Below are 26,486 nucleotides of genomic sequence, written 5' to 3'. Positions count from 1 at the left end.
AAATCCTCATTGACCGGGGATTTTCCAAATGAGTTTCTTTGGTACGACCGCACATAATTGGTGACAAAAATTAGGTGATTTCAGATATGCAAACGGCTTTTGGTGTTCGCATTTTGGTAATGGGTCTTCTCTTATGACATATTAGTGTTGTTTTCGGTTTACCGGAAATTCCGACGGTCAAACGAGGTCCGAATTGGATGATATTTTTACAGGGTCACTATATATATATATCAATCATATCGACTGGTGTCGATCGATCCCGAGAAGTTTCATTCATATAGTTGCTTCATATTGAGGCGGATTTAGTAATTATACATCTACTTATATATAATAATTATATATATATATGTTTGTTTTAGTAAACTTATTTGAAACATACATATATAGGCATACATATATATATATATATATACATAGATGATTATATATACATATATAACACTACAAAAGAGAAACATATAATTATATATGATATAAACCTAAAATCACAATAATCAAATCAAATATTCTGTAAGATATACGGCATTATTTTATGAATAGTTCGGTTCGGTTTTTTATGTGCCCAAACCAGAAACCAAACTAATTGATTTGGTTCGGTTCGTTTTTCTAAATTTTAGTTCGGTTTGTGTTCGGTTCGGTTTTTTTTGGCTTCGGTTCGGTTTTTTCGGTTCGGTTTTCAGTTTTTCGGTCGGAAGTGCCACCCCTAGTTCACAGGTAAGAGGAGTGTGTGGCTGCTTTTCATGTTGCTGTGAGCTTTGGTTTGCTTATTGTTGCACTTATGGTGTATGAGTTTGACTAATTCAGATGTGTGATATTGGGTTGTGAATGTTTTGCAACAAAAATGCAGGGTTTTAGAGATTGGGTTCACATACTAATTATGTGACAGTGGGTTTCAATGTGATGGGAACTGGATGTATTCAGGTTCCGAGAACGGAACAATAAAAAGTTGGGATTTGGGGTAATTTTTGGAAGTTATGTTACCTAATTTTCTACTATCAAGTTGTTTTCCCCATAGTTGGCATCTAATATGTTGTTGTAATCACAGAGCTCCAAGTTGCCAAAGGGAATATGAAAGCCGTGCAACTGTTACTGTTGTGCTGCACCGAAATCAAGTTAAGCATTGTATCTGCATTGTCATGTGTTAGACATAAATACATAATTGGGTTGTGGTCTGTTACATTTATGTTGATATCACAAGAGAAAATCGTACAATCTTATACATGTGTTGCATTATTTTACATACTGTTGTGTGTGTGTGTGTGTTTAACCATAAAAAAAAATTGATATATAAGAACAGAGTGGTGCTCAGTATTCTGTAGCTTTGGATGGTAGTAGGAAATTGATTGCTTATAGTACGGTAGTTACTTAGGATAAAAATGGGAAGCTGCAGTGCTAAGTATATTCACTACCCTTAATTTTTCATTTTTTAATGTTTAAAGAATATATACAGTAAAACCTCTATAAATTAATAGTTTCAAAACCGATGAAATTTATTATTTTAGTTAGATATTAATATACCGATAAATTAATAATCTATTAATTTATCAATTAATTAATAACTTAATAATTTATCAAGGTATAATAGTTATTTTCTTTTAGTTTTTTGAAAAAAAAAACTTTTATTTTGTTTATGTGAGTGATGTGACATTTTTAAATTAGATATACTATTTTTCCGATGTATTACATTGTAAAAAATATTATATTGTTTAATGTATAATGTTATTATATTTGATGATAATTAAATCAACAAAAGTTTTTAATAAAATCCTCATAAATGTAAAATTTGTTATATAAACTATGTCGTTATTAATTTATATATTTGATGAAATCTATATGAATTATTGAATTTTAATTTGTATTATAAATTTAACGAATTATTAATTTAGCACGTTAATACCAAGTTGGGACTAACACAAATTATTATTTTAGTAATGTTATTAATTAATCAGATATTAATTTAATGAGGTTTTACTGTATGTTGGTAGTCTGATGTAGAGTTTGCAATTTAGTCCCTAGGGAGGAGTCAAAAGTAATTAAGAAAGTCAAGCAATAGAGACAATTAGCTATAGTGTCCCCAATTGGTGAAGTGTATTTGTACAAATGTATTGTGTTTGTACTCTACTTTCTAGTATGAGAAATTATGAGACCTACATAAAGGGACATAAATTAAATGTCCAAGTTAGCAATATGAACACTAGCGAAAAGCACAAATGTGGTAAGTGTTCATATAGCTCAATAGAGACTCATATATATCCCTATAGATACCAAAGTGGATGTCCTCCCAGCCCTTATTTCTTCTAGTGGAGGCAAACTGTTTTTTTTTTCTTGAATTGAAAATTGTAGCAATCACTTTGGCTAATCTTGGTCGCTCTATAGTCTAATATTTAGGTAAGATGGCGGTCTACTTCAAACGCCTTACATGCAGCAATCTCTGCCTTATAGTTTGATTTCTCTCAATTAGGTTACAATAAGAAATTTCTCTTTATAATTTGTTTTTTTCTTAGTTGTCGAAAACTAAACCGTTAGGAATGTACCCACTATTTGCAATGAAGCAAGTTAAGATGTGCAATGAAACTGTTGGAATTTGATTTCATCTTGTCTCTAAAAGGTATAAGTCCATTTGACATGTTTACTTTGCAATTTTCCTACGTAGCATATAATATAATTAAGACGCACATAATTTGCATACCGGGATTTTTCCTAAACTCTCCACAAATTCTGTCAAGAACAAAATCTGTCTCTAAAATGTATTGGATTTCATAGATGACTTAGCTTGGGAGGATCTGGAATCTCGACAAGAACAATATATGTTCACACTTCACAGCCACAGCAATTTTAAGAAAAAGGACATATCAATGGAACCTGCACACTCATTCATCTCCAAACAACATAAGCTAGCAGTGATTTATCCTGACAATCAAAGCATCGTATAGCCAAATGTCAGAACTTAGAAATACAACAGAAAAATTTACAGCGAGATCTATTACTTATTTTGTTTGCGCGCCGCTGAAGTTGAGCATGATAAATCAAGCAGTAATAACATGAAGCAGAATGTCCTATTTATATACTTTTGTAATTTTTATTTACATGCATGGTTTCCTAATTAAAAACCAAGGAAAGCACATTCAACCATCCAGTCTCATAGTTTTCATTTGGCAAAGCTGCTGAAACATCTAGAGTCTAGACCACATTACTGATGCATTGGATAAAGAAGAAGAAGAAGATAACTACTACTAATGGGGGAATCGAAATAGTAGTAGTGGGAGACCAAGAAGTGCTGTTAATTACTACATATACAGGACACTCCGGGATGCTCCTTTTGCATTTCAGCTGTTTGGGATGGAAGATCCTGTACGTTGAATTAATAGCACGTACGTACAGTCCCAATTTTTTTTTTTACCATCTATATTCTCTTAATATTCGAAAGATCTATGATAAAGATTCAATATCCTATTTGAACCCATGTAACTTGTTCCAATCTGTACGTAAGAGGAAAAATGGCTTACAATAACTCGAATCTCTTAAACACAAGACATAGATACACTATATATGGATCGATGATGGATATATATGCTAATTAAGCTGCTAACTCCACAGACATAAAATGAGGGCTTCACAAGACACAGCGTCGACATTTATGTACGATGATAGCACCTTCTGGATCCATCCCCAACAATTCTCCATCCCTATTCCAAGTTCTCATGCAAAACCCTAGCCAATACTATTATATCAAAAGATATATGCAGATGCCACTGCTTGAATCTCAATTGGAACACAAGAAACTAGTTCCCAGTTCCGGAAGATATATGCAGCTATCTGTGTACCAACCAGGACGAACAACTCTTTATGAAACACTTCAAAGTTCAAACACCACTATTCTATGTTGTCTGTCATCAATGGTAATCATGATAGTTTAAATTAAACTTATTTTATGCTGAATTTCATATGTTGAATGGTTTTTCCTATAATCTTCTTTATTTTTCCTTTCCCAACTCCAATTGAATCATTTGATCATTATTGACTGGTATCAGTAGTGTAACTATTTTACAGTGATCAATTAACACATACATGTACACCATATGTTCATACCATATAAGCTTCACGAATGGCTCCCAATACTCGATCTGCAGCATTGGGTCCAAACAATCAGGGAAAGTTCAATCCCAAATCAATCTCGATAGTCTTTCTTTTTACCAAATCATCCCTCTTCTTTAGTTCACATCTCTCATTCTCCCTTACTTCTCTATTCCCAAAAGCGCAATGTTCCAACCAGATGCCTAACACTTCCTTTGCAACCGGACCAACATGGTTCTCTATGATTTCTTCTGAGCTCAGCCCTCCCTCTACTGCATCAATACGAACTAAAATTGCGGTAGGAGACACAACACTGCGGATGTAAAGCGATGAAGAGAAGTAAGGTTTGGCCTCAGCTAGTTTCTCAAGCTCTTGCCTTGAAGTGTCCAGCTTTGTGTCCTCATAAAATGTTTTGAGGTAGTCTGGATGGAGAACGAGGTCTTTCCGAGGAGGCAAGTCAAGGATGAGTATTAGTGAAGTCGGGCTGCTCTGGATCAACTCGAGTAGGAAATTCGGTGCATCTGTGGATGGGTTGAGATAGGATGAAAAACTTGTAATGTTCAATGCTCCGCCTGTTGGTAGCTGACAGTGCAACCAACTTCCTAGTATGAAATCAATCTGAAACACAGAGGTTGAGAGGTCGAAAGATATTCAATTTCCTTAAATCATAAGTGTTAGAACACATGTTCAGTAAGTAATGGAATCAACTTCATCAATACACGATGTTGTATAAAATAGCCTTTGATTTATACTTCTAATTACAGCAGTAAATTGAGTTTTAAGAACCCAATTCCAATTCTATAAATACAGTAATATTACAATTATAAAATGAATTTGAAGAACACAATTTCAATTCTATGAATACAGTAATATCAATTTCAATTAAACTGAAATAAAAAAGATTGAAAAAACAAAGAAACTGACTTGTTTATTTTGATAGAGACTTGCTTGTTGCAATCTTCTAAAACAGAAATTCGCCCCTACACTTGTGCTTGTAGATCTTTGGACGTCAGTCTTGCAGGATACAACTATCGAATTCAATCGAAGCACTTCAATTGAATTCCTGGCAAATTCTACTTTGTGTTTCTCAGAAATATTTAGGAAAGAAGAGAGAGGAGAAAATTAATTAATTAACCATCTGCTTTGGTTTGTCATCCTTATATAGAAGATTGGTGATGCTTTGAAAGGGTATGACTATTCACTTTAGTTGAAACCCATAATTCGTGTCATTTCATTCCAAAAGACACGTTTGTTTGCTTGTTCCATCTCCACAATTCATTTTTACCCAGAAATTCTCCAACAATACCCCACATTTTCTATTCAAATCAGAAAATACCCCACATTTGAATAGAAAATAAGCTACATATTAATCGTTGTAACTTAATGTCATTTCAGAGAAAATAGAATCAATATGCGTCGGAAGTGGTGTCTTTTGGACTTGAACCATTCCTAGTGATAACTTATTGGTATTACCTAGTGAAACAGTGAAATTTTTCATCTTGAACTGTTCACTATATGGTAGTAATACGAGACAACAAGTATCACACATATATCATCTTCACATTTCAAATTTATACGGTTGTGTTCATTTTGGTCCTGAACAAATCCCGACTTCATGAGAGCTCTAGAGAATTTAGCCATATCAATTCTCATGGATGCGACCCACATCACTCTCACATAGGTAATGCTAATTAAGAATAGTCCGTTCTATCCCACTTTAGAAAGTTATTAGCATTATTAAGAATAAATTAATATTCATCCCTTAATCGTCAACGGATTACACACATTGTTACATCATAGGAATAGGCACATATGTGTCATGCTTTTGAATCTTCCTTAACCAGTTTGCCTATTGAACCTAGACCATGGGATCTCCAATGTTGCTAGGTGAGGTTTCCGCCAAGTAATGATTCATTGTATTGGCTTGAGACCCATTCCCCTCGATGTAAATACGACTTGCTCTTTAGGTAGGCCTTTGGTCAAAGGATCGGCTAAATTTTCCTTTGATTTGATGTAGTCCAATGCTATTACTCCATTGGAGAGCAATTGTCGTATTGTAGCATGTCTTCGCCTTATATGCCTAGATTTCCCATTGTATATTTTGTTTTTAGCTCTATGTAAGGCAGCCATATTATCACAATGAATACAAAGGGGTGTTAGAGGCTTAGGCCACAATGGAATATCTTCAAAAACATTTCTAAGCCATTCGGCTTCTTCGGCAGCTGTATCCATGGCAAAGAATTCTGATTCCATTGTAGATCGTGCTATACAAGTTTGTTTGGATGACTTCCATGACACGGCTCCTCCACCAAGTGTAAACACATAACCACTTGTGGACTTACTTTCTGTGCTACCCGAAATCCAATTTGCATCACTATATCCTTCCAAAACAGGAGGATATTTTGTATAATGTAGACCGCAGTCCATTGTATACTTTAAGTACCTTAGTACTCTTATCAAAGCATGCCAATGGTCTTTATTAGGATTGCTTGAATATCGACTTAATCGAGTTATAGAATAAGCCAAATCCGATCTTGTACAATTCTTAATGTACATCAAGCTTCCTATTATTTGTGTGTATTCTAATTGAGACACACTTTCACCATTATTCTTTGCAAGCTTACATGTTGGATCAAATGGAGTCATCATCGTCTTATCATCATAGTGTCCAAATTTCTTTAGTGCTTTCTCCACATAATGAGATTGAGTGAGTGTATAGCCATTACTATCTCTTTTAATTCTCACTCCAAGGATTAAATTTGCTAATCCCATATCGTTCATTTCAAATTTGGAACTAAGCATCTTCTTTGTGGAGTTGATAATGTCCTTGTTAGTTCCCATTATCAACATGTCATCCACGTATAAACATACAATGATGCAAGCATTTTTAGTTTGCTTGATATAAACACATTTATCACACTCATTTATTTTGAATCCAGCAGACATCATTGTATAATCAAACTTCTCATGCCATTGTTTTGGGGCTTGTTTAAGTCCATATAACGATTTAACAAGTTTATAGACTTTCTTCTCTTGTCCTTTAACAATGAAGCCTCCGGGTTGTTCCATATAGATTTCTTCCTCTAATTCTCTATTTAAGAATGCCGTCTTGACATCCATCTGGTGTATTTCAAGATCATATATAGCAGCAATTGCTATTAACATTCGAATGGAAGTAATTCGAGTGACCGGAGAATAGGTGTCAAAGAAATCAAGATCTTCTTTTTGTCGAAAACCTTTTGCGACTAGTCTTGCTTTATATTTATCTATGGAACCATCTGGTTTTAATTTCTTTTTGAATATCCATTTATAACCAATTGGTTTACATCCAGGTGGTAAATCAACCAATTTCCATGTATGGTTATTCATAATGGATTCCACTTCACTTTGGATTGCTTCCTTCCAATAAGGTGCTTCTGCAGATGCTATTGCAGCCTTATATGTTTGAGGTTCTTGTTCAGTAAGAGCCACAAAATCCGGACCAAAGTCTTTTGCAACTCTTGCTCTTTTGCTTCTTCTTGGTTCTAATTCTTGATTTTGAACCTTTGACGTAGAAGCATTGTTATTATTTTTCTGTGTATTTGAATCTTCATGTACTCTTTTCTTTGGAGTACTTAATCTATCTTTATATGGAAATATATCCTCAAAGAATTCAGCTTCATTGGACTCAAGAATCGTGTTCACATGCACTTCTTCATTTCCAGATTTGTGAACTAAAAAATCTATTTGCTGCACTATTAATTGCAGGTCCAATATATACACAGTCTACTGTTTTAGGTCCAACCGTTTGCATTTTTAGAGGAGGAACTCTCACTTTTGCAAGACAACCCCACACTTTCATAGTTTTATATGAATGTGGCCTTCCTTTCCAGATTTCATATGGGGACTGATCATTCCTTTTAAGAGGAATTTTATTCAATATTGAGTTTGCATATAATAGAGCTTCACCCCATAAACTTTGTGGAGCACCTGAACTGTTCAACATGGAATTCATCATTTCTTTGAGAGTTCTGTTCTTACGCTCAGCAACTCCATTTTGCATTGGAGTGTAGGGTGCTGTTGTTTGATGAATAATTCCATGTGTAGAACAAAATTCAGAGAATTCATTTGATATGTATTCTCCACCACGATCTGATCTCAGTATTTTTATCTTCTTGTCTAATTGATTTTCAACTTCAGCTTTATATATCTTAAACATACTTAAAGCTTCATCTTTACTTGTTATTAAATAGACATAGCAAAATTTGCTACAATCATCGATGAAAGTAATATAATAATTCTTTCCAGATCTACTTGAAGTTGATTAGAAGTCACAAAGATCACTATGAATCAGTCCAAGCACTTCATTGGATTTTTCAACAGATCTGTAAGAGTGCCTTGCATATTTTGATTCAATACAGACTTCACATTTATGCTTATCAGCATTATTTATGCTGTTTGATATACATTCTAACTTAGGCTTGCATTTTGGTAACAAACCCAAGTTTATCATCCTGTTTAGAGAACGATAATTCACATGCCCTAATCTTTCATGCCATAAATCAACTGAATCAAGGAAGTAAATAGAAGCAGTGCTATTGCCTGCATTATTATTATTATTATTATTATTAATATCAGCAGTATGAATTACATTGAGTTTGAACAACTCCTCAGAAAGATAACATTTTCCTATATACATCCCACCCTTGGTGAGTACAAATTTATCAGATTCAAACACTAACTTAAAACCTTTGTTGATAAGAAGAGAACCAGAAATTAGATTCTTTCTAATCTCAGGATCATGGAACACATTGGTGAGTGCAAGTTCTTTTCCAGAAGTGAGTTTCAGTATCACTTTTCTTTTTCCCTCAATTGCAGCAGTGCTAGAGTTTCCCATATAAAGGTTCTCTCCACCAGATCCTTGCACATATGTTGTAAACATGCTCCTTTTAGCACACACATGCCTTGATGCACCTGTGTCAATCCACCAATCATTGCTATTGGTCATCAAATTTACTTCAGATACAACAACAATAAATTGGTCTTCTGCCATGTTTGCCTGATTTTTATTTTCAGCAAGCTTGTCCTTCTTGTGGCGACAATCCATAGCTTTATGACCAGGCTTCCCGCACACCCAACATGCACCTTGAATTTTCTTTTTGAACATAACAGCTTTTGGGGCAGTAAGTGATCTCTTGGCATTATCTTTTCCCTTCTTCTGATTGTGAGAAAACTTGGACCTAGAAGTATTGCCTTCAATCACATTGGCTTTTGCTTCCATTGAGGACCAATCAGATTTTTCATTCTTTCGATTCTCTTCCTCCACACGAAGCTTAAGAATCAATTGCTCAAGGTTCATCTCTTCAGATAGGTGCTTGAGATAAATCTTAAAATCCTTCCAAGAGGGAGGCAACTTTTCAATAATGGAAACAACAAGAAAAGTCTCATTGAGTCCCATACCTTCAGCAACTAATTCATGAGCAGTAATCTGGAGTTCTTCCACTTGCTTCACCACAGACTTGACATCACTCATCTTACAATTCATAAATTTTCCAACAACAAATTTCTTGGCACTTGCAACTTCAGACTTGTATTTCTTATCCAAAGAATCCCACAGCTCTTTTGCAGTTTTGAATGTAGAATAAACATCATACAAAGAATCATCTAATGCATTCAGGATGTAATTCTTACACATAAATTCGTTGTGCTCCCAAGCTTCAACAGCTTTCATAGTTGCATCAGGGATATCACCCTCTGCTGGCAATTCAAGAGCCTCAGATGTAATCACTTGTGCCAAGTTCAACGTTGTTAAATAAAACAACATCTTTTGCTGCCATCTTTTGAAATCCACACCTTTGAACACAAAAGGCTTCTCAATGTGGTTCTTAACACCAACAGCAGCAGGTTGATCCATTTCAACAAATATAATTTCTGTTTTAGATTGTTAGAACACATGTTCAGTAAGTAATGGAATCAACTTAATCAACACACGATGTTGTATAAAATAGCCTTTGATTTATACTTCTAATTACAGCAGTAAATTGAGTTTTAAGAACCCAATTCCAATTCTATAAATACAGTAATATTACAATTATAAAATGAATTTGAAGAACACAATTTCAATTCTATGAATACAGTAATATCAATTTCAATTAAACTGAAATAAAAAAGATTGAAAAAACAAAGAAATTGACTTGTTGATTTTGATAGAGGCTTGCTTGTTGCAATCTCCTAAAACAGAAATTCGCCCATACACTTGTGCTTGTAGATCTTTGGACGTCAGTCTTGCAGGATACAACTATCGAATTCAATCGAAGCACTTCAATTGAATTCCTGGCAAATTCTACTTTGTGTTTCTCAGAAATATTGAGGAAAGAAGAGAGAGGAGAAAATTAATTAATTAACCATCTGCTTTGATTTGTCATCCTTATATAGAAGATTGGTGATGCTTTGAAAGGGTATGACTATTCACTTTAGTTGAAACCCAGAAGTCGTGTCCTTTCATTCCAAAAGACACGTTTGTTTGCTTGTTCCATCTCCACAATTCATTTTTACCTTGAAATTCTCCAACAATAAGTCCATAACTAAGCATGAACATTAGATATGGTAGTGATATACAGACGTTATACGGTTATAGATTAATGTTCTCTGGTCAGATATGCGAGAGAATTTGAGACGCAACTATGGATTAGATTCAACAAATTTAATTTATGTGACATACAGGGTACGAGTATATATATGTAAAGCAATTCAAACTATTCCTATTGATACAAAAGAAACCACTTGTAAGTCGTAACTCGACAAATTTGCAAAGAATGAGAAGTAGAGGAATTTACATACAGGTGAGGAGGGGCGGCCGGATCTGATGTGAAGAGCCGCATGGTTAGTGGCGGCGTCGTTCTGATAGTACTGTACATCAGGTGGGAGAGTTGAAGGGAGGAGATGGGAGGCGAGGCGAGTCTCAACGGTGGATACAAGATGAACCATGAGGTTCTTGTGGGGGTTGAGACGTAGGGAAATTCCATGAACTTTGTTGGGTGAGGGTCCATGGATGCTGATGCTGAGCAGCAGATGGAAAGTGGCCTTGGAGGCAGCAGAGCTGGTGGTGGAGACTGGAAAATGTTGGGGAAGAGGACTGACATTCGTTTTAGCTCTCAGCAATGACTTAACGGCTGTCTTCTTGCCGGAAAACGGCTGCTTCCAACTTGATCCGGTCAGTCTATGCAAGTCAAAATAGCCGATCATCAAACATAATCAAATTTGCATTTTCAAGCCATACCCAATTCAACAAAACTGTATATATATACAACTCAAACTCTATACGTTTCATTGGTTTCAAAACTCTACATACCCGATTTACCAAGACAAGAGCGTCCTTTGTTCGGAACCCAACACGAGAAAACTGAAACTAGTTCAGATTGAACTGATTCCTGCTTCTCTACTGAATCAGATGTAAAAAAAAAAAGACACCTAAATCGAAAGCCTGACCTGTTTATCTCTCTTCTGGATTGAGTCTGCTCTTCTTGGTTGAGAGTTTTGGAGAGTTTGAGACAAGGAAACGAAGGACAGAAAAGGAATGGTAAGACGTGCAGGTGAGGGTATATTTGGAAATTCACATGACTATCAGCCACGTCAGCCGTTTTACTATTTAAAAAAAGGAAATAAAATCCTAAATACCTAAAAAAACAGAGAGTTGAGTCTCTCACTACTTCAACTTGTTTCTCTCACGGCGAACCGCGTGGGTTGCCGCCTCCCGGCCTTTCTCTATCTATCTCCCGACGGCGCTACGTCTCCCTCTCCATAAGGTAGTTCAATCTAAATGAGTGGATGCTAATGTAGGAGAATAGGACTGATTTAATATCTCATGGATTTTACTTTTTGTGGATGCTTACAGGTTTGCTAACCAGCAATGGCTTCTGTGACAAATTCCCGCGATTTCATGTTCTGCAACATCTGTGGGACTATGCTATCTATGACTTATACTCCTTTTGCTGAACCCGGCCAATGCCCCAAGTGCAAATTCTCGCGACCTATAAAAGGTATAGCCAGCTGAAATTGCATTTATTTGCATACTTGATCATTACAAGTGATGGATACGTTTTAGAACATTCTGATATGGACATTATTGTTTCAGAGCTCTCCAGATATCAAATATCGTACGCGGTCAGTAAAGAGGTATGCTTGTACTCACTGATGCCCATCTTCTTATATCTAGATACAAGCTTATGTGTTTTTTATAGTGGCTGCGTTTAAATATTAATCACATATCGATGCAACATATATATCCTTTTACTGCGGAAGAAATGAGATGAGAGAGAGAGAGAGAGAGATGATAGATGATAGCTGATAGACGATACCTGATTTTGGTAGTGAGAAGTTCACGCCATGATAGAGGTTGTTGTTGGTCTCAGTAGTCCTTTGCACTCACTCTTTATTCAATCCCCTTTTCCGTATAAGATGATACTGCTTAGCTTCATATAGATGTTGAGATAGATGAAAGTTTAATCCACCGGTATACTTATCAATGCTGTAAATTCATCCTGTATGGCTGGATGTTGACTTTGTCGGGTTAAGATCTCGTATCTGAGTCAGTGTATAATATTATTAATATAGCACCATAGTTCATAGCATTTTTCTCATTCTTAGTATGTCCTTATCGCAGGATATCCAAAGGGAGCTAGGTATATCAAATATTAAGGAGGAAAAGACTGAATTAGCAAAGGTATTTTCAATTTTTCAATTTTCATAAGGTGTTATATTGTTTCCTAATACTATTTTCTCTATAAAACAGACGGACATGAAAAAATGTGAAAAGTGTGGCCACAATGAGCACACATATTTCTCTAGACAGGTAGATATTTCTGTAACCGTTCTTTGCCCTTTAGTCTTTTCTATTCTGTTATATCTTCTTAGTTATCACATTGTAATTTATTTGATATCTTTTTGTACAGATGAGATCCGCTGATGAGGGGCAAACTACTTTTTATACTTGCACCAAGTGCAATAACAGTTTTAGTGAGAATTAATATGTGGATTATACAACTCTTTTTCGCTCAACTGAAAGAGTTATTCCAGTTGTTTTTCCTCCAGATGATTGTCCATCATGTACTACTGTCAAAAGCTTGATCTTGACTCTCAAACCTCTAATGGTTCAAAATGTACCTTGTGATTTGTAAGGAACTTATGAAATCCTTGATGCTTGTATGGCCCCAGTTGACCGTAGATGATGATCTGGTAGAATTACTGTAATTCTTAAATGTTAATGAAACAACTTGGAGTGAATTAGATTGGTGAATTTCTTGTGCTGTGACTGACTTGTTTCCTGAGTTAATACGATGTCCATAAGAATGGGTATGTATCAATTTCAAATATCTTCATTCTCAAGTGATTTGCATGCATACAAAGGCGTCTAATACTCGGGCGTTCAGAGACATGAAATTTATATTATTTCTTCTTGCCCTTAGCCAAGATTTTTTGTAGTGCTTTCTTGTCCTAATGTAGATTTCCTGATGACATTCTCCTTTTCTATGTGCAACTCCTGGGGATCTAGTTTCTGGCCTGAAGATCATTTGCTACAAGTGTCTCCAATTGTGAATCTATTATGATGAATTCTTGTACTGAAAAAATTGCCAGACCCTGAGAAAAAATTGCCAGATTACTTCCATGTGCAGAGTCCTATAATCACCCCCAGGCCCCCACTATCTTTACACCCACTGAATGAAGGATTCAGTAAATCTCTAATTATTCTGAAAACTAAAATATTTTATCTTAAAAGAGAACCCTAAATTCTAAACGTTAAATCTCTAATTATATTAATTGTCCATTTTCCTTATTCTAAATAATTTAATCGGCAAAAACCAAAACCCAATCTCTGAAGTAGCTCGGAAGAAACAATAGATGGAGATGAGTGAAGAGGAAGTAGAGCCTGCACTTGAGAACCCATTTGGTCGAAAGCGCGGGAAAACCAACCCGACCAATCCCAATCGATGCCGACCCCGTTCGAACTCCTAGGGTCAGTGTCTCCATGTTCGATGACTCGGTCGAGAATCACTTCGGAGCCATGCGCAAAATCTCTGGGCTTTGCGGCGAGGCCCAAGGAGACGATGCGCCAATCCCGGAGATCGATCTTCAGTGCTCACAATCTTCCACTACTTTCCTCAGGTACACAAACAAGAACCGCCTTTTTTATCTTTCTTTAATTTGTATGATCACGTTGTGAAGAATTGTACTTTGGTTGTTGGGACTGTTGAAGGGAGTGGGCGGATTTCAAGTGAAAGCCCTGATGGGGAGGATGTTGTCAGTGGGGTGAACTTGTGGTAGTTTTCATCTGCAACCCTTCCACAGGTTACTTCTTTGATGGACTTTGTACAGTGGTCTTTTCGGCATTGTTAGAATCAAGGGTTGGAAACTTGGAACGAATCTTTTGATCTTAACTAGACTGGTTTTACATGTTTGGTGCAGAATGATGGTGGGGAGACATCCTCTCCGGAGTTGAGGTACTTAGCATTAAGGCTCATTGTACTGATTTTCTTGTTTCTCTCTGATCTCAATGAAGTTCAGTTCTTATTTTCTGTCTGGTTCTTTTTATGTGGGTTATTGTGACCCGTGGAATTTATAAGATTTCGATCTCAAACTGATGCCATATGAGAATTTTTACAAAATTGAGTTATGTTGATGAGTGCCTTGAAATGTTGGGCCTGTTTGGGCATTGGATTGGTGTCCTAGAGTTCATGAAAGTCATGTTCATCATCCTAAATGCGAGGTATATGATTTTATATTCCCTTATAGTGCGAGTAGCTATGGCTTTTATTTAGTTTACTTTCACCAATGGAAGTATTATCTAATAGGGTTAACTTGTTCATTTACCAGGTTATGTATGACATTTAAATACTTGAACATGAATCTTATTCCAAATAGTAGTGGGACTAGTTTGAGAGTTTTTCATACAAATTTATTCTTTGATTCATAACAAAACAATCTGCCTTCCACTGTTCAGTTTATTGCCATAGCTGCTCATCCCCCTGGATCACAGGTTAGGTGAGCCACTTATTGGCAGAGGTGCCATTCAGATATGGTGTCTCCTAAATGCTAGTGTAAATAAGGAAGGTGTTCATGAAGGAGAGAAACCAAGAGGAAGAAATACAAGGAGTGTAACCATAGTAAATTGCACTGAACAAAAGAGGCCTAGAGGCAGACCTAGAAAGAAGCCAATAGAAGAGTCTATTGACAAAGAGGCCAAGGAAGAAAAATCAACTGAATCAAAGAGGCCTAGAGGAAGACCTAGAAAGAGATCAATAGAAGAATCTGTTGACAACTTGGATGGGAGAACCAATAGTTTTGAGATTCTTGCCATTGATTTTCTAAAGGAATCATCTGAGTTGCATTCTACGGATTGTGTTCCTGCAAGTACTCAAGGAAATGATGTACAAGAAGATCACAAAAAAAGAAATTAAGCTACAAGCAGACTCGATCGAAGACCAGAAGAAGACCCAGTAAGAAGCCAATAAAAGATTCTGTTGATAATTTAGACGGGGATAGCAACAATAATTCTGAGGTTCTTGCTATTGAATACCAAAAGGAATCACTGGAGTTGCATTCTACGGATTCTCTTCTTGCAGATACTCAAGGGATGAGGTACAAGATGATAGTGGTAAGAAAAGAAAAAGGTACAAAGAGACATGAGCAAAGGTTTCTAGAGGGAAATCTGGAGGGAAGCCAGTAGAACATTCTGGTGATAACTTGGATGGGAGCAGCCATTATGCGGATGTCCTTGCTGTCCAATATCTGAAGGAAACATCAGTGTTTTATGCTATGGATTATGTTTCTTCATTAACTCAGGAACATGATGTACAGAACCTCAAAATGGAATACAAGAAAGTTCTGGACCGGGTCCTCAAACCAATAATAATGCTTCAAATAATGGATTTACTGGAATTGGCTCAACCACTTATTCAGTTCCGAATGATGTGGTTTTGCCAAGAATCGTTTTCTGCCTAGCTCACCATGGGAAAGTTGCTTGGGATGTGAAATGGCGTCCCCATGACGAACATAATTCTAGATGCAAGCATCGAATGGGCTACCTTGCTGTTTTGTAGGGAATGGGTCTCTGGAAGTGTAAGACATATGCTTATTTTTTCAAACATGATTTCCCTTTCTTTCCAGACCTTGGCTTCCTTTATCCATTATTCTTCAGACCTTTTGGCTTATGTCTATCTTCTCTAATCTGATGATTTTGTGGTTTGTGATTTGCTTGGTAACATGGGTCTTGAAAATGCATGATGTACGTGATTTTTCTTGCATCTTCAAATGATTTGTGGTTAGTGTTTTGTTTGGTAAATGTGTGAAGTGATTGACATGGAAGGAATTAGGTAAACATTTGGGTACTGAGCCAAATTTCTAGTTTCTTTTACAGTTGATGCTTCAAAGTGAGAGCCAAAACTTAAGGTTGTCTTGAAACAATGCATATGGTCAATGTGTAGAACTACTTATGGACATTACTCTTATCTTGATAAAGAAATTGCTGAAATAGATGAAGACTGAGTTTTGGTACTATTATTAGACCTTTAGATGGTGGACTTTGATATGGCGTGGGCGAATTGGGAGGATGAAGTTATATTACTTACGATGAAGACTATAGTAACTCTGGACTACATATACAAATATATTGAAAGATGGAGTATGTTATACACATATAGAAATATAGTTTAAAGTATGGTTGACATTCATAATTTGTGGAGTTCATACCTGCTATACAGACAATCGTTTTCATGTTCTGCTATCTGATAGTACTTATGTTGAACTGATCAACTGCAGGTGGGAAGTTCCTGCTCCTCGTGCAATTGAAGTTATTTATTCTTCATCTGAAGAGGGCACTTATCCTCGCTTTCTAAAATTGGCACCAGTATTTAGATGCTATCTGTTGAAGTCTGGTGATAATAAAAGGTACACCAGATTACTGGATGTGTCCTACATTTTGTAAAAAATTTAGAAACATACTGATATGGGAAAAAGGGGTGACCTGCAATTAAAAACATTATTTACAAGTTCCTGATATCATACAAGAACTTCCTGGACATCATCAAAAGGGGTTCCCAGAGGCATAATATAATGGAGATCTTTTTAGGCTGGAATTGATGCAGCGGCATAATCTTGTTGAATTGTCATTGCACTGGTCTCTCTTACCACGTAATGAATGTTATATCTTTCATTGTCAATTTTAATGGCCATTGTTTTACTGAACAGCATCCCCCTTACTGTGGAATGGTCAACTGCACCACCTCACGATTATTTGATTGCTGGATGCCATGATGGAATGGTGACTCTTCCTTCCCCCTGTCGTTGTTTTTAAATGTTTTTATTGAATATATATCATGCTTTTTTATTCCAATAAGCATAGATGTTTGAATTCACAAAGGGTTTCAATAAAATGATAGAGACTCAATGTTCAACAATTTTTGTATATCATAGAGCTAAAGAATTAAGTCTATCATTAATTCAGGTTGCTATGTTGAAGTTTTCAGCCAGTAAGGCATCAAGGTAGCTAACGTGGAACCCCGTTCCTTTTATTTTCTGGAATATAAAAAAAAAGAATATATAGATGACTTGGACTTATGCTATTAAAGTGATAAACAAGTAAATAAAGCAGGCAGCATTCTTCTTTTGCAGATACAAGGCCTTTACTTAGTTTCAGCGCAGATATGAATTCTATTAGGGTGCTTTCTTGGGCTCCAGTTCAAAGGTAGCTGTGAGCAAACTCAAATTTGTTTTTATGTTTTTCTCTTTGGCCGGCCCGTTATACTCTGTAATTTTATTTTTCAGATTGAGGACATGTTATCATGTAGTCAAATATATGACTTTGATATATGACTTCGAGACGCCATATTCTTCTATTAGTTTTCTCATTCATTAAAGCAACTTTGTAACTTTCAGCAATTCAGACAGTGCAAATGTAATAGCTACTGCTGGACATGGAGGCCTAAAATTTTGGGATCCACGGTAAGTATTATAGTTTCTTTTTCCTTCTGTTATTTTTTAATGCTGCTCCTTTACCTATAGCTTAAAATATTATCGTAGGGATAACACAAATCAAGTGGGAAGATGCCCCACATTAAATTATCTCCAGATTTCTACCATTTAAAAAAAATTGACTAAGCAGACCATGCTTAATGGTGTTCAACTGACAATTAAGGAGAGAAAAGTTACCTCAAATTTTGTGTGTGTTTGTTTGTTTGTATATATTTTCATGTAGAAGCACCAACATAGATGTCATATGCTTCACTTAGAAATGAGGCATTCCTCTTTTCTTTTAATATTTTCAAACAATGGACCATGGAAATTGCATTTCATACTAAAAACTATAACTCTTGGTGTTGCAGTGATTCATTCCGTCCCATGTGGGACATTGATCATATACTGAGGTTCATATATAGTCTGGATTGGCTTCCACATCCAATGTACTCTATGATCTTAGTGTTGGTATAAGTCAATTGATTGTGTGTGATGCAGCGTTTTAAGGCCATCAATAAAACCCTGTAGAAGATAGTATAGTGGTTAGTAAGGGTTATCGTTATAGGCCGGGGATTGAGGGTACTCTACAAGATAAAGATAGAGTGTTAGTAAAAAGATTATCTACAATATTCACATATATACAAGAGGGTGTTCGGAGTTGATTTGATTGGTGAACAAAAATAAATAAAATAGAACTACTGCTGAAAACAAAATATCAAAAAGTGAATATGGATTTTAAATCAAAGACGTATTTAGGGTTTTAATCAGCCCCTAACTATTAAGGAGTTTAGTTACACATAATCTTGATTATTCAAATAATACATGGGAGATGAACTAAAGGAGGACAAAGTAGAACTTGATGATAGGTAGGAGATCTCCTGATGTATGGTTGCCCGAATCTCCCTTTTCTTCTTTTTCTCTTCTCTGTTTTCTTTCTGCCTCCTTGCCTCCCTTCATTCTCTCCAGGATGTCCCCCCTATTTTTCTGATATAACTAGGGTTAAGAAACCCTAGCAATTCGTCCATGGGCTTTTTGGAGTGGTTTGAGCCTTAAAATAAAACTTTGATCCACAATAAGAAAATCGCGCAGACTGACTCCCGTTCACTAAATCGATCATAACATTCTCCAGAAAATAGATATTGCTGCGATTCCAATGGCTCTAGAAAGTAGACTCATAGAGCTTTTCATTGATATATTATACATAATTCTCCAAAACAACAGGGCCTGCACAATCTTGCTTGTTTGCCTTTTGCTATATGGAGTGTTCAAGTATCAAGACTAACAGGTTGGACTTGTGCAAAGTTATTTGATGTGATATTTTAAATCAAGAATTATAACTTTAAATTTATGTACTTGGGTGATGTATCTATTTAACCTCTCACTTCTTTATATTTATATATATAAAGACAGGATCAGGAGCGGACGATCTCATATATATATATATACAATCCGTCTCTGCTACGGACGTCCGCACGGTGTGGATTCGGCGATTCGCAACGACGACACCGACCAGCACAGCCGCACTCCCCTCCCCCCGTTGCTCCTGTCTGTGCCGGCCTACGGTGGCCGAAATCTCGAAATCTTCGCATGGTACCCAGAAATTTGAAATTTCGAGATTCCGGCCGCCACACAGACTAGAGCGCTGGGAGGAGGGGAATACGGCTGTGCTGGTCAGTGTCGTCGTTGTGCGTCGCCAGTGGCCAGAATTGCCGAATCCGCACGGTACTGTCTAGACGTCCGCATCTGAGAATTTCTGTATATATATATACTAATTGAAAAATCTTCACCTCATCAAAATTTTAGGTATGGTCGTGTGGTGCAGATGAAACTGTTCTGCGCTTTTAGGTGAGCTTTTGACTTTGTGTCGCTGGTATCACGATATCAGATTTTTTTTTTCTTTTTGGTTGATAAAATTTTACATTTTGACTAATAATTTTGCTTTTTATTGCCCAATAAGAAATTTTGATCTGTAGATATACAATAACACCAAATAAGCACTATTAATCTATTATTGGCAAAAGGAACACATTAATCAGTTTATATTAGGTTTTTCAACGAAATATTTATAGTAAAATTATGGAGAGGGAGGAATATATGATTGAGCTTGTCCATGTTGTTGTGATGATGTTTCCTTCTAAACAAGAAGTAAAAAATCTATATAATGATTCATCCTTTATGAATGATGGACTCACAAGAATTGCATTTTGTTGATACTCAGCTTATTACGTCCAAAGCAGTGGAGAAAGATGCTATACGGAACCGGGCGTCACATTTTCTGTGTGCTCACTAATGAAGAGGAATCTGTGGTAACCATCAATACCCCAGTACCTAATAATCCTTTCCCATTGAGAACATCTCGTAAAGCTGAGCTAAACAAAGTGAAGAGAGAACATGATAAAATTGCAACTGCTTCAGAAGATCAAGTTTTAGGTAAGCTTTGTTTTGTGATGTGAGCCGTGACATATTCTTTAACCTCTGTGTTATTTCCATCTTTCTGTAACAATTGTTTATTTAACTCTCTTGTTGCAGCTCTTTGTTATGTAATGATCCGGGTATTGAATTAGAACATGGGAAAGAAGCGGCATCTGTTAAAAGCAAAACTCGCAGATCTGGGGATGACCGAGCATTAGTGTGCATGGATCAAGAGCCATTTAATATTCAGGATGAACAAACTGGCGATAAGGGTACATCGCTTAAAAGTTTTGTAAAACAAAAATGCAAGTCGAGTAAGAAAATTACAGAGGATGAACAAGAAGTGGTATGCAGAGATGAAGAGCTAATTAATACTTGGGACCGAGTATGAAGTATTTCCTTCCAAGCTAGTAGCAATGCATAGAGTGAGGTGGAACATGAACAAGGGTAATGAGAGATGGTGCTGAACTATAGTAAACGAACTACAGATGTAAATTGAAATTCTGTCTAATAACAGCATCTATCAATTTGCTATATAACTAAAAATTTTGGTTTTAGCGATCAATTTAATAATGTTGCTCCGGCAATAGACGCTAAATGTATGTTTTATCAAATCGTAGTTTGACATATGAGAATCGAATATTTAGCTATTATTTGAAGTAATTTGATTTTCAGTAAGTATCAAATTTAGCAATCTATGAGTGAAAGAAATGACGCTCTGATCAGTTCGTCACTTGCGGTGAAAAGGAAAAAGAAAAGAAAGAGGCACCTTCTTCTACTTGTACTACTTCTGAAGCTCTAGTTACTTCCAGAGAATTCTCAGCATTTCCTAGAGAGACCTATGAACCTCCCAAAGCTTCCAACCTAAATTCATAGTCTCCTCAGCAGCGGACCCCCACGCTTCTTCTCTGCTCTGCGTTTCGGACCAAAGCCTTGAAGCCATTGCCTGCGGCGGAGCTCACACTCTGTTCTTGACCCGAGGCGGCCGGGTTTTCGCCACCGGGCTTGATGGTTTCGGACTGTATGTAGATTCATCAATTGTTCATGTTTGTGTTGTTAGTCTAGGCGCATTTCTGCTGTTTGAATTCTGTTTGTTACGCATTGCAGGTGTCCGGAATCGACAAGCAAGTTGTGCAAATTTCTGCTGGTTATTATCACTCTTGTGCTGTTACAGGCATTACTGAATCGAAATCTGTTGCTTTGGCGTGTACTGTTTAGGTTAGGAAATTAAGTTGTGAGCCCGAATTTTATGTTTGTGCGTTGTTTAGTGGTTAATATAAACTTCTTGTTAGAAGAAAAAAGGTTTAGTGATTAAAGTTACGCTTGTGCAAATCCAACTCATGGTGGACATTGGACTGCGTACAAAACTCGTTGCACAGATCGTGGAGGGATTATCTTTGATGTGTAACTTTAGCTTGGTGGAGAAATGTTTTTTTTTTTTCTGTTTTTCTTTTATCTTTTTTTCCCGTTTAGTGCAAAGACAATTCTATGAGCTTGGTGGAGAAATGTTGTTGTTTATTTTTGCAGGGATGATCCTTGAATCATTTCAGTTTTTATAGATTACCATTCGGGTGATGGTATCTGGATGTGGATTTCAGTTTTTGTATCTACCAAAACTAACATGCAAACTCACTGTTATGTTTTCTGATCTATCAATAAGTAATGACCGCAATAACCAATAATGGATGAATCTGGTCCAAAAACATCATCATTTCGTTTGCTATGAAACCTTGCTCAGTATACCCGTACTTATCTCAGTTATCTGTAGTGCCCGTTTTCCCTAACTTGTTGATATTAGCTTTTTTAGATTGAAACATGCCCGTGATTATTTTTCCTCTATTGAAATATGACTGTCATTCTTTTTGCTCTCCATCTCTCTGTGGCCAACATGATGCATCAGGCACCATGGTCTCTAGCCATACTGGTAACAGCTGTGGCTAAAAAAACTATTCGTAGGGAAATAAAATAAAATTTTGAAAGAGAAAGATATAAATTTGGTAAGATGTGCTAAGTAGTATCTGATCTTCTTATACTAACATAATTATACTATTTACTACAGTTATGACTGATAATATAGAGGCAGAGAAGTTGTATGATCACAAGTAGGCATCACTATATTGAGCAGTCCTTGTGGAATGTTGGAGGGAAGTTATATTAAGGAGAGAAGGTATCGCCATAGTTTTGTACAATGTGTTTTCTCAACTAGCATCTTAGGCTGGGTTGGTGGTTAACACCTGTGATAAAGTAAAATTTTTGTCTGCTCTTTGGGCTTCTTTTTCAATATAATTTATAAACTATAGCCTTTCTCACATCCTTGCTTATTTGTGTTGTGTTTCTCTGTGGTGGATTTCTTGTCTCTTTTAATCGTATCAATACCAATGAAATTCTTTTTTTTTATTTAAGAAAATAATAGTGAAAGCATAATTTTGATTGCATAAATTATCCTATTTTGGTAATAGCTCATGCATGGCCATCTTGTTAGCATAAGTGAGCTGTGTGTGAGTTGTGTAAAGCAACAAACATGTTACTTATGGTGATAGAACAGCTAGGATTCATCATTAGTGATAGTGCTAATGTTCAAATCAATTCCTATAAATAGCTAGCCTTGTATCAGATCATATATCAATCAATATAAAGCAGTATAATTACCTCATTCAAGTTGGTATCAGAGCCTTCGTGCTCTTTTTCTTCTTTCTCGCCTTTTTCCGGCCGGTTACCGCCGCTCCGGTGCTCTTCCAGTCCCCTGGTTCTCTTCCAAACCGCTGCATACCTCCTGACTCGCCTCTCGACATCGCCTCCATAGCCGCTGCCTACGCATCGACCCGCTGTCTCGCTGCTGCTCCTCATCGCCACCGCCGCACTCTCGTGCTTACCACCGCACTCCAGCATCTCTCAACGTGGCCGCCTGCCTTTCCCCTGCTCCTCGTTCGTCGCTGTTCGTCGCTGCCCTCCCCGGAGTCGTCACCACAGCTCGGCCCGAAGTCGCTGCCCTCCGCACTCTGACGCTCATAGATCCGGAGTCAACCCGAGGTCGCCGCCGCCGTTCTGCCGCTGCTGCTGTCCCCGCCGTTGCCGTTCTGCCGCCGCTGCTGTCCCCGCCGTCGCCATTCGACCGCGCCGCCCCCCCCCCCCCATTTCACAAATTTTTCGGGTTTTTTGGAAGTTTTTTCGGAGCTTTGGGGATTTTCAACCCTATAATACCACCCGGGTCAAATTTTCAATCCGACCCGGCCCACAAACATTCCGACCCGACCCAAACAGATTTGACCCGGATCCGACCCGTCAACTTGACCCGACCCGAAAAGATTTGACTCGGATCCGACCCGTCAACTCGACCCAACCCGAACATATTTGAACCGGATCCGACCCGACCCGTCAATTCAACCCGACCCGGTCCGGCTATCTTCAGTCAGTGTCTGCTCACCGACAGTGCAAGTGCACCGGCGACAGATTGTTCTCCATTTCTTGTATCTTTTCTTGCGGTCTAATCCTTGATTTTTACATTGTTTCTTTTTCCATGGGTTCTGGACAAGAAATGGAGGGTTCACAGCTTCCTGATGTTCCGACCTTTGAAGTATCTGTCAAAGGTTCTGACAGTGGTTCCTTTGGAGGCGCCAAACTCAACGGAACTAATTTCCGTAAATGGAAACGACTTATGACTGCTCACCTTCGAGGCATGCATAAGATGGGACATGTCACCGGCGTCACTAAGGCTCCTAGTCCTGAAGATGTTATTGCCTACAATAGATGGGACGACGATGATGGTCTTGTTATGTCTGTCTTGTGGAAAGCTATGAATGATGAGATAGTTGATCTGGTGGAGGCATGTACAACTGCGCAGGCAATATGGGAGACACTAGCCGGCTTATATACTAATGATTCTGATTTCATACAGGTTCATGAGTTAATGTGCACAGCTTTGACAGTACATCAGGATGGGCAACCGGTGGCGCACTATTTCACCAAACTAAAGAATATTTGGGCTAAGATTGATGTGAAACGTCCTTGCTTGATAAAAAATCAAGAGGATCTTATTTGGTACCACAAGGAGAAGGAGCTTGAACGAGTTCACCATTTCCTAAAGGGTCTTGATGCAAAGCATACCAGTGCGAAAGGTGAATTACTCCGAATGACCGAACCACCTAGTCTACTCATCGCTTTCAACTATATTCGCAAGGATGCGTCTCAGCAGGAGAGTATTCTTCAGGCACCGGCTGTCGTTTCTAGTCTCACTGTTCGTGCTCGATCTCCGGCACCACCTCTTCCACAAGCGCCTTCTGCTCCCCTTCACCGACGCGGACTACCACCAGGCTTCGGGAATCAGCCTCGTCCTCCTTGTTCTTATTGCCATGATACTAACCATGCTCGTGCAACCTGCTGGAAATTATATCCACACCTTAGGCCTAAGAGGCCTACTTATCTTCCCCGAGCTAAAGCAGCCCTTGAATTAGTTCCGGAACCTGATATCTATGGTGTGGTTGGGCATGATCATCATACTGCTGGAGGAACACCTACAGCCTCCGTCGTTGGCCGTGGTAAAATTGGTATGGCTTTCAATATTTCTCACTCTGTTAGTTTTGATACATGATTATTGATTCTGGTGCATCTGATCATATGACTTATGAAAAATCTTATTTTACCGTATTGTCACCTCCACCCATACCATATGTGACTAATGCTAATGGTGAGGCATTTCCCGTGTTAGGGACAGGGTTTGTTCGTATTACTCCCACCATAGAACTTCACAATGTACTCTATGTACCTGCTTTATCTCATCATTTGATATCTGTTCCCCAATTGAACTCTGACGCTCAGTGCTCTGTGACCTTTTTTCCTATGTATGGGATATTTCAGGATCTTCTCACCGGACGGGTAATTGGTCGGGGGTATCTGAGGGGCCGTTTGTTTCATCTGGATCTGACATACGCAGGGGACAAACCAGGGGGACAGCCTCGGACCGCTTTACTCTCCACTTCTGACAAGCTAAGTGAAGTTTGGTTATGGCATCGTCGCTTAGGGCATCCATCTTTTAGTGTTATGAAAAAATCCATGCCTACTTTGTTTATTAGTGTGGACGAGTCTTCTTTATGTTGTGAAACATGTGTTTTAGGCAAGAGTCATCGATCTACTTATTCCCCTAGTACTTCTCCTAAAAATTTTCTTCCTTTTGAATTAATCCATTCTGATGTTTGGGGACCCTCTAAAGAGTCTACTGTATCAGGAATGCGATACTTTGTGTCATTTATTGATGATTGCACACGTCTTTCATGGATTGTTCTTCTTAAAAATAAAGATGAAGTTTTTTCAGCTTTTCGTGCCTTCCATACCTCTGTCCAAACACAATACAATGCCACCATTCGAGTTCTTCGTTCTGATAATGGGGGGGAATATGTGAATCATGTCTTTCAGGAGTTCTTTAACACACACGGGATTGTTCATCAAACAACCTGCCCTTACACACCTGAGCAAAATGGGGTTTCTGAAAGAAAAAATCGTCATTTACTTGATATGGCTCGATGTATTCTATTTAGTGCCCATATGCCTAAATATCTTTGGGGTGATGCTGTCATTACTTCCGCCCACCTTATTAATCGTCTTCCATCTCGTGTCCTTCAGGGGAAAGTTCCCTATGAGGTACTTGCATCTCATGTCTCATTACCCTCTTTTCATAATCTTCCTGCCCGTGTTTTTGGTTGTGTTGCTTTTGTACATCTTCCGCAACATCTCCGTTCTAAGTTGGATGCCCGGGCAGTTAAGTGTGTGTTTGTTGGGTACGGATGACATCAGAAAGGGTACCGGTGCTATCATCCCCCTACTCGGAAGTACTATGTCACTATGGATGTTACCTTTTTTGAAGACATGAGTTATTTTTCCTCTTCTGATACTGCTCTTCAGGGGGAGAATTCATATTTTGAAGAGCTGTATCATGGAGAGGAAGATACAAGTGAGCCAGTCGATATGGTAACAGGTTCTGTTGAAATTACCAATGTGTCAGCAACACAGGCACCACCAAA

At 37.6% G+C, this 26,486-nt stretch overlaps 3 protein-coding genes across 5 annotated transcripts in view; 2 read left to right on the top strand and 1 right to left on the bottom strand.

Moving 5' to 3' along the window:
* Positions 1-3,975: 3,975 nt before the first annotated feature.
* LOC126788419 (red chlorophyll catabolite reductase, chloroplastic-like) lies at positions 3,976-11,278 on the bottom strand. The gene is given in 3 exon segments (XM_050514409.1): positions 3,976-4,692; positions 10,894-11,057; positions 11,060-11,278. Coding segments are annotated over 3 exon segments (846 nt in total). The 5' UTR covers positions 11,196-11,278; the 3' UTR covers positions 3,976-4,146.
* A 478-nt stretch (positions 11,279-11,756) lies between these two features.
* The window catches only part of LOC126788376 (DNA-directed RNA polymerase I subunit RPA12-like), a 265,399-nt gene continuing 250,669 nt past the window's right edge, over positions 11,757-26,486 (top strand). Inside the window, exons 1-6 of one of the 2 annotated variants that reach the window (XM_050514364.1) lie at positions 11,757-11,858; positions 11,948-12,092; positions 12,188-12,228; positions 12,716-12,775; positions 12,845-12,904; positions 13,005-13,119. In XM_050514364.1, coding sequence (XP_050370321.1) covers positions 11,963-12,092; positions 12,188-12,228; positions 12,716-12,775; positions 12,845-12,904; positions 13,005-13,079 — 366 coding nt within the window. In that variant the 5' untranslated portion in view covers positions 11,757-11,858; positions 11,948-11,962 and the 3' untranslated portion in view covers positions 13,080-13,119. Of the gene's footprint in view, positions 11,859-11,947; positions 12,093-12,187; positions 12,229-12,715; positions 12,776-12,844; positions 12,905-13,004; positions 13,359-26,486 lie in introns of those variants that run through there. The other variant, XM_050514363.1, reaches the window with a different exon arrangement.
* LOC126788377 (uncharacterized) lies at positions 15,596-20,913 on the top strand. Of its 2 annotated transcripts, none has more exons than XM_050514365.1 (7): positions 15,596-16,167; positions 16,867-16,995; positions 17,296-17,368; positions 17,719-17,791; positions 17,983-18,048; positions 20,279-20,490; positions 20,590-20,913. In XM_050514365.1, the coding sequence occupies exons 4-7, from the start codon at positions 17,751-17,753 to the stop codon at positions 20,622-20,624; spliced, it is 354 nt and encodes a 117-aa protein (XP_050370322.1). In that variant the 5' UTR covers positions 15,596-16,167; positions 16,867-16,995; positions 17,296-17,368; positions 17,719-17,750; the 3' UTR covers positions 20,625-20,913. The 2 variants fall into 2 exon arrangements, with proteins under 2 accessions (XP_050370322.1, XP_050370323.1); XM_050514366.1 differs by lacking the exons at positions 20,279-20,490; positions 20,590-20,913 and adding exons at positions 17,552-17,589; positions 19,467-19,520 and having other exon boundaries at positions 15,606-16,167.

This window comes from Argentina anserina, chromosome 3 (genome assembly GCF_933775445.1).
Source record: "Argentina anserina chromosome 3, drPotAnse1.1, whole genome shotgun sequence".
In the NCBI taxonomy this organism is placed as follows: domain Eukaryota; kingdom Viridiplantae; phylum Streptophyta; class Magnoliopsida; order Rosales; family Rosaceae; genus Argentina; species Argentina anserina.
This window is presented reverse-complemented; position numbering and strand designations above follow the sequence as displayed.